At 47.3% G+C, this 13892-nt stretch overlaps 1 protein-coding gene across 4 annotated transcripts in view; it reads left to right on the top strand.

Moving 5' to 3' along the window:
- Positions 1 to 13892, top strand: part of BCL2L11 (BCL2 like 11) — a 97131-nt gene that overhangs the window by 44363 nt on the left and 38876 nt on the right. For 3 of the 4 annotated variants that reach the window (XM_043918776.1, XM_043918778.1, XM_043918779.1), the window contains one exon: positions 1760 to 6078. The exons of the other annotated variant lie outside the window; for it this stretch is intronic. In XM_043918776.1, the coding sequence (XP_043774711.1) occupies positions 1760 to 1855 (96 nt within the window). In that variant the 3' untranslated portion in view covers positions 1856 to 6078. Of the gene's footprint in view, positions 1 to 1759; positions 6079 to 13892 lie in introns of those variants that run through there. 4 annotated transcript variants of the gene reach the window in all.

Genomic DNA, 13892 nt, shown 5'->3' on the forward strand with positions numbered 1-13892 from the left:
CAGAGACGCAGCTCCTGCCGGGGAAGCAGGTGGTCTCTGTCACCAGCCTCGGCTGCTCTGAGTGTGCACTCTGCTTGCTGCTGTTGTCTTTTAGTTGCAAAGTTGTGTCCGACTCTTTGCGACCCCAGGGACTGTAGCCCTCCAGGCTTCTCTGTCTGTGGGATTTTCCAGGCCAGGATACTGGAGTGGGTTGCCAGTCCCTCCTCCAGGGGATTTTCACGACCCAGGGATCGAACCTGCATCTCCTGCGTTGGCAGGTAGATTATTTACCGATGAACCACCGATCGGGGAAGCCTTTACACCCTGCACTCACCCGCAAGATGGATTAGATCCGAAGGTGGGTGTGCTCTGGAAGACGGGGGACCTTGAGACTTTCAATAGCCTGGCAGTTTCCTTCTGAGCAGTACTCAGCTTGTCCTAAACCTGTGGGGGTCACCAGCAAATAGACATGTTCTGTTTTTCGCCGCTCTCTGCCTGCCGCTCTGGGGTGAGGGCTGGAGGGGCAGGGGTTGGCTCCGCCTGTTTGCTGACCCTGGCCGCTGTGCTGGGCTGACAGCGTGCACCCAGAAGAGCTGCCTCGCGCCAGAGGCAGGGGGGCACGTCAGCACCTCACTTTGTTTAGCTTCTTGGGGCAAATCACCCCGAATCAGTGACTTCTCAAGTAAGTCACAGCTGCCCGAAACGCACCCTTAAGGGAGCCTGAAACAGATGTGAGTGTCAGTAACTTAGCTGCTTGCATCCACTGAGTTCCCGTCTGCTTTCCCCATGCCTGTCTTCACGGGACCCCAGCTCGGGGTGACGTTTCTCAGCACCTGGGCGGAGGTGGTGGGCGTACCGCCTTTCATCCTGCTCCTGACGCCAGTTGTCTGGTGTCCACACTGCACTGTTTGCAGAGCCTGGGGCAGGCAAGGCGTGAGCTCAGAGGCTGGAAGGAGACGCGAGGAGCCTCGGGAACCGCAGACACATTTCTTCTGTCCTGGCTGGCGCAGCATAGCCACAGCGCAATCATAGCATAGCCAAAGTGTCCCTTCATACAATCACGATGCCACTCCAGGTCGCCCTGATGCAGCAGCAGCCAGGGCTTTCATAGTGAAGCTCACACAGGCGTGCAGGGCGCAGTAGCCCGTGACCACGCGAGTGCCTCGTGATGCACGTGCAGAGTGCCGTAAATGGCCTCAGCTGTCACACAGTCACTGTTTACAAAGCGTGGGGCGACAGAGCCTGACCACGCCATATTGGCGGCTTTGCTCTCGGCCTGCGTTGGGTTGTTCCTTTTCCAGTGGTTGCTGGGTTCCCTGGCCCAGGCAGCTCTGGTCAGCTGTGACGTCACCCGTGGAAAGAATGTGCAGTCTTCGTTTGTTGTTGCTGTTTTGTTTTTGACCGCGGCAGGCGGGATCTCAGTTCTCCGACAGGGGATCAAACCTCTGCTCTTTGCCTTCGAAGCAGAGCCTTAGCCACTGGACCACCAGGGAAGTCCCCCAGATTTATGTGGTTTTTAGAGGGAGAAGCGGATTCAGGGACCCTCTTTGAGTCTCCCAAGCAGCCTTTCGGTCACTTTGTGAAGAGCATCGCTCAGCGCCCCTGCTCCTGAGGGGTGACAGCTCTGGGAAGAGCTGGCACCGGGGTGAGCCGTGCCCTTCTCAGTGGTTCCCGCGGGGCTGGTGGCTCCCGGAAGCCCGGTGCCCTCCTCGCCCGCCCCCAGCCCCGCCTGAGACAGGACAGGGCTGGGCAGTGAGCGGCTTCTGTCTTCTCGTTGCAGGTCCTCGTGCGTCCGCAGGCTGTCGAGGGCCGCCCGCAGATGGTTCTCTTCCGCGTGCTGCGCTACATCGTGCGCCTGGTTTGGAGAATGCAGTGACGGCTCGCAGCGCTGAGCTCGTCTCGGCCGGCCAGCCCTGCATGTGGGCTCTCGGTGCTCCGGCGCCCTTGGCGTGCAGCCCGCGGGCCTTCGCTGGAAGGGCGGGCGGAGAGCCAGCCGGCACGTCCCCGGAGGACACCACGCTGCATCTGGACCTGACCTTTGTCTGTTCATCACCATGCGGCCGACTTTCCAACGGAAGCTTGTTGTGAATGTAAATGAGGGAGGGATTCTCTTTTTTTAAAAACGACGTACAAATCATGGTTCTCTGGAGCAAGATTTTATGCAAGAATGGTGTTTACATGCAGGGTGTGTGTTTTTTTTTCCCACCTTTGATAAGAGCAGGTTTTTCAAAAAGGAAATGGAAACTTTTTAACCAACTCATGAGTGATTTTTGTACTAAAATTTTAAGAACCTTTTGCCTACTCTCAGAGGATTATATAAACTCTGCAGTGGAAACTGAGCCAGCTCATTTATAAAGCTGCCTTAGTTTATTTTTAGAGGTCACCATACAGCATTTTTAAACAGGAGAGGTATGACATGGCTCCTCCCTTCCCAGTCATTGCCTCTTGGACCCTTTTTTTTTTTTCTTTAATCATTATTATTAATACCAAAAAAGTTTTTATGAAATGGAACTGGTAAAAGGGGCAGAGAGAGGTCCTGTGTCAGCCTGTATTGACATGCCACTCCCATTGTGTAAATACCTACTTACCTCCTTAAAATTCAGTTGCATCTGTGGCAAAATTTTACTCTTGTGTGTGTGTGTTTTGCTTACATCCTTTGGTGATGCTCTTCCAGCCTGTCAGGGCACTGATGAATACATTTAGTCCAGTGACTGTTTCCATGGTCCGAGCCTGTATCAGACATAGGTCAGCCTGTCTCTTGGTAGCTTACCCACTGGGAAGTGCTCGCTGTCGGTTTTCGCCTGCTCTGATGGACTTGTTCAGAAGTGCTCTGCAGAGGTTCAGGGCAGTCATGATGCCAGGTTTGCTGTCGGCTTTCCCGCCACACAGGGTGGGCTCTCGGCCTAAGGCTCCAGGGGACTGATCTGCCCGCCTGTGGCCAGGTTCAGCTGCAGGGGGCCACACTCAAGCCCTCGTGAGAATTGGCCGCGGCTGTGGCAGGGCTTTAAGCAGCTGTTTCCTGGGCATCCTGGCTTTTCATCCAACTCAGAGCTCATCTGGCCTTCAATGGCTCACACTTGGCTAACCGCTCTTTGAAGTAAAGGCTTCCTTCTGCTCTCAGCAGTTCTCATAAAGAATGCCATCATCAAAAAAAAAAAAAAGAATGCCATCAGACACAGGGATGTCTGTCAGTTGTCCACCTCCTGGGACTGCTGGATTTTGTCAGGCCCCCCTTCCTGCAGCCACTTCGGTTGGGGGTGCTCTTCCTTCACACCTGCCAGGAGGATGGCAGAGAATGGAAGCTCACGAGCTGGTTGGTCTTTTCAAAGGCAGTTAAACTACTGGGGAGAGCCAAGACAGACAACTGAGGAGCATTGCAAGCGGGGAGGTGGGGGTCATTCTGTGAACCCCATCGCTCTTACAGTTTTTGAAACCTCAACTGATTAAACAGCTTTTTTAAAAGACATACATGATTTTTCAAACAAGTCAACAGTGCCAACAACAACTGTCATGCTTGCTTTTGGCCCTTCGAGGACCAGTGTTTTTACCTTATCGGTTGGAAAAATTGATTCTTTTTTGTATCTTTATAGTTTTATATATATATATATATATGTTACATATATACTTTTTCCTTAGGTAGAGAGAGATTTGACTCCAAATATTTTTCCTTCCAAACATTTTCTTTTCCCCAAGTAGCTTCTTGGGGTCTTGAATTGTTTTAAAAGCTGTGTTGAGTCTCAGCCTGAGTCCTTTGACCCTTTGTCTTGAACCCCTCCGCTGGATCCTCAAGTCCACGCAAGTGGTTAAGGCGGTCCATGGAATTGCAGCCGTGGGCCTGCTGGACACACACACACCAAAGACGTATTTGGTTCTGGGACACTCCCCCCCAGGATCTCCATATTCATGGGCCAGTCTCTTGGACTGGAGCACTTTATTCCTTCAGCACCAGTGCCCCGGGGGGCTGAGCGCTTGCTCACCCACTTGCAAGTTTACCTTGGGCTTGGGGGCCTGCAGGCCCCCTGGGCTGGCCGTGGAAGCAGCTGGTGAGGAAATCAGAGATTCTATGAATTGTAGAAGTATTTAAAATGAGGATGTTGCCCCCGGGACTTGAGAGGTGACTAGACATCCCTGTACTGTATGTGTTGATCACGAAGCCTCTCCCTGCAGAAGGTATGCCCATGGTTAGGTGTACCTTTGATGTCTTTCTTTTCCTTCCTTTGACTTTTTGTAGAAAGCAAAAATAATTCGGTCCCTTGTTGGAAACTTAATGCAGGTTTTGTGCCTTGACCACCTGGTCTCATGTGACGTTTGTAGAAAGTGTCCTGTGAGTTTTCACAGAAATACAATAAACGCATGAAAGTAACTTCATGAGTGAATTTGCAAATTACCTGGACCCCTCCATAGAACTGAATTGATAAAGATTTTTTTTTGTTCCCTTGGTTAAAAAAAAAAAAATGTACATAGTGGGCTATAGCTTTCTCCTGTTTCTCCTTCTTAATATTGTATATATTTTTACTATTTATTAGATTAGGAAGTCATATTTTACTTATCAACTGAGCCAAATGTCTGTGCAATTATGTGTCCTTTACTTTCTTGTAAAATTTTGTACAGCCTAAATGAGTAAAAGAAAAAAAAAATCAGTTTTTACTAAACTTTTTCAGAATTGAGGGATGTAAATATTGTAGATTCTTTTTCTATGTAATGTGTCCTACTGTTTCATAATGCTGTAACTTGTAGGAATGTTGTATATTTATTTCTGGCTTATTTAATGTCTTAAGTTCTGCAGAGTGTTGACCTCCCTTTCCCCTTTGCCCCCTGCTGTCCTGTTAACTGCTTTAACTCTTGAGGTGGTGACTGGTCAGCTCATGGCAGGCCACTTGGTCTCCCCAGCATGGCCCTCCAGCTTTGGTCCCTGGTATTTCTAGTCCAGTGGGTTTGCTGTCCTCATGATGAGGGTTGTGTTTAGGCACCGTAATGAGAGACCAGAAATCTGATAGGCTATCAGATTCTCCTCTAGAACTTTCCGGTGACTCTCTAATTCCTGGACAGCTAGCTTTTCATAGAAACAAGTGCTGTTAACTTCAGGCCATATCTTACAAAACAGAACACTTACTATTAGCAGTGAGAAAGATTTTTCCATTGGAGATTTACGCCTGACAGCTCAGTGTTCAGAGACACGCGCACGTCCACCTCTGCAGGTGCTGCCGTGAGACTGTTGAAGGCAGAGACCAGGCAGATTGAACACCCTGGTTGACCAGTTGCCCTGCTTCCCAAGTGACTACTGGACCACCTCACACTACTAACCTTTGTTGGCAACTGATAAGTAGTTGAATCCCCCCCCCCCCCCCCAACTGTTCTCTGTGGCTTCCTTTGCTTTGAGGTGCAGACTCTACTATGTATCTTCAGGAACTAACTGTACAGGCCCGTACCCTCTCCCTAACCCTGAACCATTTGGTCCCAGCATTTGATCCACCTGCGTCTTCAGGGTGACACCTTCCTTCTGCTTCTCCAAAGCCTTCAAGCAAGGGTCTGAACCCCACTGGCCTGGGTGCAAAGAGGTGAAAGCTTGAAAGAGATTTTCTAGCGGTTCTGTGTTGATGGCTTTGTCACCCCTGCTGATTTAGCTTGGTGCCTGTGTGTGTCCATTCTGCACACACGTGTGCAGTGACATGACCACACGTGTCGCTAAACCAGCTGGGGTAACACCTGTCCTGCTCCGGACGGCATCGTGTGTAAGAAGCACCCTCAAGCTCCCAGCTGAATAACTTGACTACTTCGATTTGGGGATTTCAGACCTTAGAAGCTCTCTCTAATTTGTACGTCCAGGTTCTGTGACCACTAGTTACTGTATCAGAACTCATCAGGTACTCATTTATAAATAGCACTGATCTGTCTGTAACTTTTCACTAGGACCCAGCGTATGTAGCATTTGTATTGCAGTTTCCCTGGCTTGTGTTTTGCACTGATGGATTTTGACAGGGTAATTGCCACTTTACTTGTGCAATACTGCTGTAAATAATTGCAGATTTTTTTTTTTTTTAAGAAACCCAATCTTTTATGTTCGTAATGAATTTTATATAAATAAAACTTTCAATTAGTTTTGGCGAGCTGTTTATTTCACAAAATGGTGGAGAAGCAGCTGAAATCATGGATATGTACACACCCACACTCTACCCTTGTCGTTCACTGAATGTATTCCCAACATGCAGATTTTGTGAACTGTCGCTTGAAGTCAAGTCTGTGTAGTATACTTAAAAGCAAACCACTCTTTAAAGTTTTGAAGTGGCTGGTGAGAGCAACTGCAGAATTTTCTGCCCACGTAGTCAGGTATGACTCAGCATCTGGGCTGGTTGTGGAGTATTAGGTCACAGGTCTAAACTGTATTGATTAGTGATTATAGCCGATACCCTGCCATCTCAGCCTGTCTTGGTAGTCTGAAGAACATTCAGAAAATGGAAGTCTTGTGTGACTCTTAATAGCTTATCTATATAGCACCTGCTTGAAGCCGGAAATCAACAGATGCCCAGATCTGTGGTCAGCTCATCGCTGCTGTCCTCTAAAGGGGCCGTGGAGTTTGGGGAACCCTGTGATGCGTGGCAGGTGGGAGCTGGTTTAGGGATGTCAGAGAAATTGCAGGTGACTTTGGGGATACAGTTTATAAAATCCTATGAATTCCTATAAATCCTATAAATAAATTACATAATTTGCCACTTCTACTCTGAAATAAGTGCTGGGCAAGTTAAAAGACTGGGTGAACTTTGTCTTAAGCAGGTAATAGATTCTTACTTTTCATTTGAATTACACAATCAGTACATATGTCATGCTAATCTCTGCTGTATAGCAAAGTGACTCAGTTATACACATACATACATTCTTTTTGATGTTCTTTTCCATTTAGTTTCTCAGGCGTGCATGCTGAGGTCACTTCACACAATTGAAGTTGTGTGCAGCTGAAGTCACTTCAGTTGTGTGCGACTCTGCGACCCTATGAACTGTAACCCACCGGGCTCCTCTGTCCATGGGATTCCCCAGGCAAGATTACTGGAGTGGGTTGCCATTTCCTTCTCCAGGGGACCTTCCCACCCCAGGGATCAAACTAGTCTCCTGTGTCTCCTGCATTGTCAGGCGAATTCTTTACCACTTGCAGCACCTGGGAAGCCCAAGTTTATCCCAGGATATTGAATATAACTCCCTGTGCTATACAGTAGGAGCTTCTGTTTGTCCATTCTATATGTAACAATTTGCATCTATACACACGTACACAACCCCTAACTCCTAGTCCATTCCTCTCCTGAACCTATGAAACAGAGATTCACAGATACACACACACCCCTCAAATGAAGTGGTGGTTCTGGCTCCTGTTTCTAATCTTGCTTCCTTGCCAAGACAGGAGTTTGTGTTTTTCCAGCCCTTTTTCATTTTTCCAGCCCCTTTTCTCCACAGCACACGTGCATGTGTGTGTGTTTACTTACTCAGCAGTTTTGCTTTTCTATAAATGCTGTGCTGTCAGCATGTGGTTCTGACTTAGAGGTCGTAGGTTTTTCCGTAGTGACTCCACTCCACTCTGATCCCTGGTGTCCTGCTGTGCCCTGCCTGCATCTTTGGTGCTGCGTGACCCATACCTCGCCAGCCTGAGGAGAGAGGCTGGGTGGTGGTTCAGGGTGAAGAGCTGAAACAGACTCACACGTGCTGCCGTAGTGTCTGTCCGACTTCATACGACCACCTGCTAACATTCTGCCAATCCTTTGCAGGGTGATACCAGCCTGGGGCAGGGGTGTTGGCCAAATTCAAATTTTCCACTTCTGTGTAGGATGATCTTTTCAGACATAGTTGGCATCTGCTTTTTTCTCTCTAACAATAATTGTTCAGTGGCTAAGTTCTGTGGACTCATGGACTGCAGCATGCCGGGCTCCTCTGTCCTCCACCATTTCCCCAGAGTTTACTCAAATTCATTCCACTGATTTGGTGATGCTGTCTAACCATCTCATCTACTGCCACCCTCTTCTTCTTTGGCCTTCAATTTTTCCCAGCATCAGGGTCTTTTCTAATGAGTTGGCTGTTCGCATCAGGTGGCCAAAGTATTGGAGCTTCAGTTTCAGCATCAGTCCTTCCAGTGAATATTCAAGGTTGATTTCCTTTAGGATGGACTGGTTGGATCTCTTTGCAGTCCAGGGGACTCTCAAGAGACTTCTAGCACCACAATTCAAAAGCATAATTAGCTCTTTGTATTTTCTGGGTAAAAGTCTCTTATGTGTTGGAAATAAGTTTTCTCCAGTCTTATCTTTTCTCAATATTTTATTATGAAGATTTTCAAACATAAAGAAAAGTTGAAAGAAATGTACAGAGAACACCCACCAACTAGATTCTGCCTTCCCATTTTACTTCCTTGATTGTATATCTGTCCATCCATTCATTCATCTTACCTTGTGATGCATGTCCAAAGAAATAATAGTCATTGGCGACTTTATCCCTAAATGCTTCAACATGCACATGATTTAGAGTTAATTTTTTATCAGTTTTCTTTTGAGATAAGATTTACACATAATACAACAACTCTCCAGTGTGCATCTGCGAAGTTTTGACCAAGGATGCAGCTGTCACCCAAACCCGTATCAAGATAAAGAGCGTGACTGTCACTCCAGAAAGTTCCTTCATGTACCTTCTCATCCAGTCCCTCCCCCACCAGCCCTACTTCCAGGGGTGACTTCAGTTCCGGTTTTTTTCCCACCATAAGTTAGTTCCTGAGTTTGAATGGGATGGGATCATACAGAATGTGGTCTTTTGTGTCTGATTCCGTTTTTACTCAGCATAATGTTACAGTCAACAGTAATCCTTTTTCCTGCCCAGTAATAGTCTGTTGTCCGAACAAACCACACTTTTCCCCACTTATTAATTAGCACCTGAGCTGTTACAGTTTGGGCTAGGCTGAATAAATCTTCTACAAATATTCTTGAACACATCTTTTTGTGAGGATAGGTTTTATTCCACTGCATGTCTTTGAACCGTTGTGGTGTATTTGACACAGTTGTCATGATTTTGAGTCAGATTTATCCCTCTTACATAGATGTTTGTCTTTTGTACTTTAAGAGCCCTTCCCTGGGCCAAAGGTTTAAATATATCTTCTGATACGTTGTTCATAGTGTGCTATGGTTTGTTCTCATCTTTTGCCCACCCAGACTTTTTATGATATAGTATGACTCTAACTTTACTTTTCCCCCATTGACAGCCAGGACTCTCCTCTTATCTTCGCCTAAAATGGCTCTTTTACATCCACCAGATTCTCACATTATGTGGTTCTGTTTCTCTATTCTTCCTTTTTCTGTTGATCTTTTCATTTCTTCTACATTGTGCTAATTACTGTAGGTTTATGTTTTGAATTTCTTGTCCTTGGTTTTCAAGACTGTCCTGACCATTCCACATTGTGTCTTTCATGTGCATTTTGGGATTAGTTTTAAGCATCTTGAAAATTTCGGTATGGGTCTGGTTTGGAATCACAGTGACCATATTCATTTAGGGAGTATTGCCATTTTCCCAAGAGGGTTTCCAAGGTGGGTAGTGTTTTGCTCTATTAGGCTTGTTTTTGATGTTCTTAGTGCACTTGACTTTCCTTCCCACGTATCCTGCAATTTCTTGTGAGCTTTTGTCTAGGGGGAGGAATGCGGAGTATATGGCATCCAGTCTGCCCACTCCCCACTTTTTAAAAAAAATTTTGGGGAGTATAGTTGTTTTACATGCTATGTTAGTTTCTGCTGTACATACAACAGAGTGACTCATCTATGTATGTACATATGTCTCCTTTTTTTTTTTGGATTTCCTGCCCATTTAGATCACCACGGGGCACCAAGCAGAGTTCCCTGTGCTGTACAGTAGGTTCTGATTAGCTCTCGTGTTTAATACGTAGCAGTGTGTGTGTGTGTGTGTGTGTGTGTGGTACGTCACTCAGTTGTGTCTGACTCTGCACAACCCTATGGAATGTAGCCAACCAGGCTCCTCTGTTCATAGAATTCTCCAGGCAAGAATACTGGAGTGGGTTGTCATTTCCTTCTCCAGGGAATCTTACTGACCCAGGAATCAAACTGTTTTCTTTTGTGTCTCCTGCTTTGGCAGATGGGTTCTTTACCCCTAGTGCCACCTGGGAAGCCCAGCAGTGTAAATATGTCAATCCCAATCTTCCAGTTCCTCCCACTTTGCTTTCCTCCTTGTGCCCATACATCCGTTCTCTATGTCCATGCCTCTATTCCTGCTTTGCCAATAGATCATCTATACCATTTTTCTAGATTCACATATAAGTGATATGATATTTGTTTTTCTCTTTCTGACTTCACTCTGCAGGACAGTCTCTGGGTCTCTCCATGTCTCTGCAAATTGCAGTTTTGTTCCCCTTTATGACTGAGTAATATTCCATCGTATACACGTAGCACATCTTCTTTATCTGTTCCTCTGCTGATAGACATAGGTAGCTGCCGTGTCCTGGCTGTTGTAAATGGCGCTGCTATGAACACTCCCCTCCTTCCTTCTTCCACCACAGTTGCTCTCCGTGTGCCTGCCTCTCAATGCTCCCTTCTACCCTCAAGACTTTCTCTTCCCCCCCAACCCGCCCCCCAGACAGCCGAGGGCAGCCATGGCCTGCCTATGTTGGGCCAGTCCAGCACTCTTTCCCAGCACCTTGAACCTGGAGCAAGCGAGCGAGAAAGGGCTGATGGGAGGGCAGCATCCTTGTGGCTAGAGGTGGGGAGTGGCACAGGGCACACTGGCCGTGGTACCCGCTGCCCTGTCACTGGTACACTCGTGCCTATTCTCCCGGCTTCCTCTTTGTTCCTTGAGCTCAGGGTCCTTCCTGTAAGTTCTGCCTGTGCTAAGTCAGTCGGAGTCAGATGCTGTTATAAGCGCTGACTCATTTCTACCTGTCAGGAAGGGCTGAATCAAAGGATGATAAGCAGTCCTCCATAAACAGTACAGATTCAGAAGGTGTGCAGTGATAGGCTGGAGGTTAAAATTCCCCTTTGGGTGAGACCAAACGGGGCTGTGAGAAGACGGGAAATGACAAGGCCAAAGGATGCTCTCTCATCCTCTCTCACTTCTCCCACTGAGTCTCCTTCTCCTGATAACACTTTCCTGAGCCAAGCCGAAGTCCTTAGGAGAGTCAGTTGCCAAGGAGAAGATACCGTAGAATGTCAAAGGCCCTTGTTTTCAGTATGCTATCCTGTATTGCATGCTCAGTCATGTCTGACTCTCTGTGACCCCATGGACTGTAGCCCACCAGACTCCTCTGTCCATTCTGTTTCTCCAGGCAAGAACAATGGAGTGGATTTCCATTCCTATCCCCAATCCTGTATATGATGTGCATTTCCACAAGGGACTCAAGAAGGCAAAACTGTAATAGCTGCTCATCTTTGTCTCCTTAAAGCAGAACTGGGGACAGTTAGCTCTAAGGGAACCCCTTCCCTGAGCTTCCCTGGTAGCTCAGGTGGTAAAGAATCCGCCTGCAATGCGGGAGACCTGGGTTGGATCCCTGGGTCAGGAAGATCCCCTGGAGGAGGGCATGGCAGCCCACTGCAGTATTCTTGCCTGGAGAACCCCATGGACAGAGGAGCCAGGCGGGCTGTGGTCCATGGGGTCACAAAGAGTCAGAAATGCCTCAGCACAGCACAGCAACCCCTTCCCTACTGACTAAACAAGCTCAAATTTGGGGGACCATTCTCAAAAGCACCCTAAAGATGCCATGTTCCATTGTAGACTTTCTGGCTCAGAAGGACCTCCGAGAGCTTCTGCTACCTCATTATACTTTCAGTTCTCTAGGCCAGTGGTCCCCAACCTTTTTGGCACCAGTTTTGTGGAAGACAATTTTTCCATGAACTGGGGTTGGGGGGAGATGGTGGCCTCAGGGTGATTCAAGTGCCTTACATTTACTGTGCACTTTATTTCTATTATTATTATGTCAGCTCCACCTCAGATCATCAGGCATTAGATCCCAGAGATTGCAGACCTCTGCTCTAGGCAGTCATTTTCCTAAACAATTTATTTGACCCAGGTATGTTTAGTAAGATCCTACCAATCTCCTAGGTGCATATGAAAATGCAAATGTGCTTAGGGGCTTCCCTAGTGGTCCAGTGATCGAGAATCCGCCTTCCCGTGCCGGGGACCCAGGTTTGATCCCTCTTAGTGGAGGAACTAAGGTTCCATGTGCCATAGAGCAACTGAACCTGAGCACCATGACTGCTGAGCCTCGTGCTGCTGTGAGGATCCCATGTGCTGCAGCTGAGCCCCAACGCAACCGAAGCTTTAAAAAATAATGAAATTAATATATCAATGTGCTTAAAACTTGAACAGCCTGTTTTTGCTGAGGGTCTCAAGGCCAGTAAGCAGAAGGACCACAGCAGAATCCTGCACTGGAATCCCAGACAGAGTTGTCTTAGGAGCCTGGAGAAGTGAGGGGGCTGCAGCTGCCCTGGGTGTCTCATCCAACCCCCACCTGGCCCCAGAACCCCCATGTCACCTATCGTGACAGCAAAATTAAAACATGCTTGCTCCTTGGGAGGAAAGCTGTGACAAACCTAGGCAGCATATTAAGAAGGAGAGACATCACCTTGCCCACAAAGGTCCATCTAGTCAAAGGTATGGTTTTTCTAGTAGTCACGTATGGATGTGAGAATTGGACCATAAAGAAGGCTGAGCACCAGAGAATTGACGCTTTTGAATTACGGTATTTGGAGAAGACTCTTGACAGTCCCCTGGAAAGCAGGGAGATCAAACCAGTTAACCTAAAGGAAATCAGTCCTGAATATTCATTGGAAGGACTGAGGCTGAAGCTCCAGCACTTTGGCCACCTGATGTGAAGAGCTGACTCATTTGAAAAGACCCTGATGGTGGGAAAGATTGAAGGCAGGAGAAGGCGACAACAGAGGATGAGGTGGTTGGATGGCATCACCGACTCAATGGACTTGAGTTTGAGCAATCTCCGAGAGTTGATGATGGACAGGGAAGCCTGGCATGCTGCAGTCCATGGGGTCGCAAAGAGTCGGATACAACTGAGTGACTGAACTGAACTTACATCAGGGGAATTCTTGCCCTCTGGATCCAGTTAGGTTCTGAGAACAGGAAGCCCCACCTAGAGATCAGAGACAGGGAGAAGAATAAGATGGAATATCCCTGCCCCTTGCCTGCCTTCTTGTGAGATCACTTTGGGGTTTCTGTGTTCCTTGATGAAGGTCACGGCTCCTCTGAAGGTGTCACTGAATACAGAGTTCTCTCTTCCAGGATCCGGTAGTCCCTTTCTGCTCTTCCCTCCAAACGTAGAGGTAGTAACAGCTGAACTTCACAATAATACAGAAAGTGGGAAACAGGTGTGGGCAGAGATAAAACAAGACTGGCCATGAGTGGATAACTATTAAAGCTGGATGATATGGACATGAAGGTACTTTATACTATTGTCTCGACTTTTGTGTAAGTTTGGAATTATTAAATGTGAAAAGTTAAAAGAATAGTTAATTCAAAATTTACTTGCTGGAACTGGTCTGCGTCCAGAAACAAGTGGCATGGGGGGCAGTTTGGGGCTGATTTTTACCACTGAACCGTGGTCGTTTGAGAGGATGTCTTTATTCTTAGGAGACACACACTGAAGTCAGGGATGAGGGGCACTGCTGTCTGCGGTTTACTCTTAGACTTTCAGAGAGACATACCATAGGCAAACATGTGGGTTGTATCTTGGGGGCGTGGGAGAAGGATAGAGGAAACGGGACAAAATGTCAACATTTGGGGAATCTGGGTGGGGACTCTAAGGAAATTGTTTACACTATTTTGCAATCTTTTTGTAAGCCTGAGTGGATGTCAGAATGAAAAAGTGAAAAATGTAAGACCTTTCGGCTATGCCTAAACGGTGGTAGCAAGCAGAAGCGTGGGCACACGGAGGACAG

This window comes from Cervus elaphus, chromosome 11 (assembly GCF_910594005.1).
Source record: "Cervus elaphus chromosome 11, mCerEla1.1, whole genome shotgun sequence".
NCBI classification, from domain to species: domain Eukaryota; kingdom Metazoa; phylum Chordata; class Mammalia; order Artiodactyla; family Cervidae; genus Cervus; species Cervus elaphus.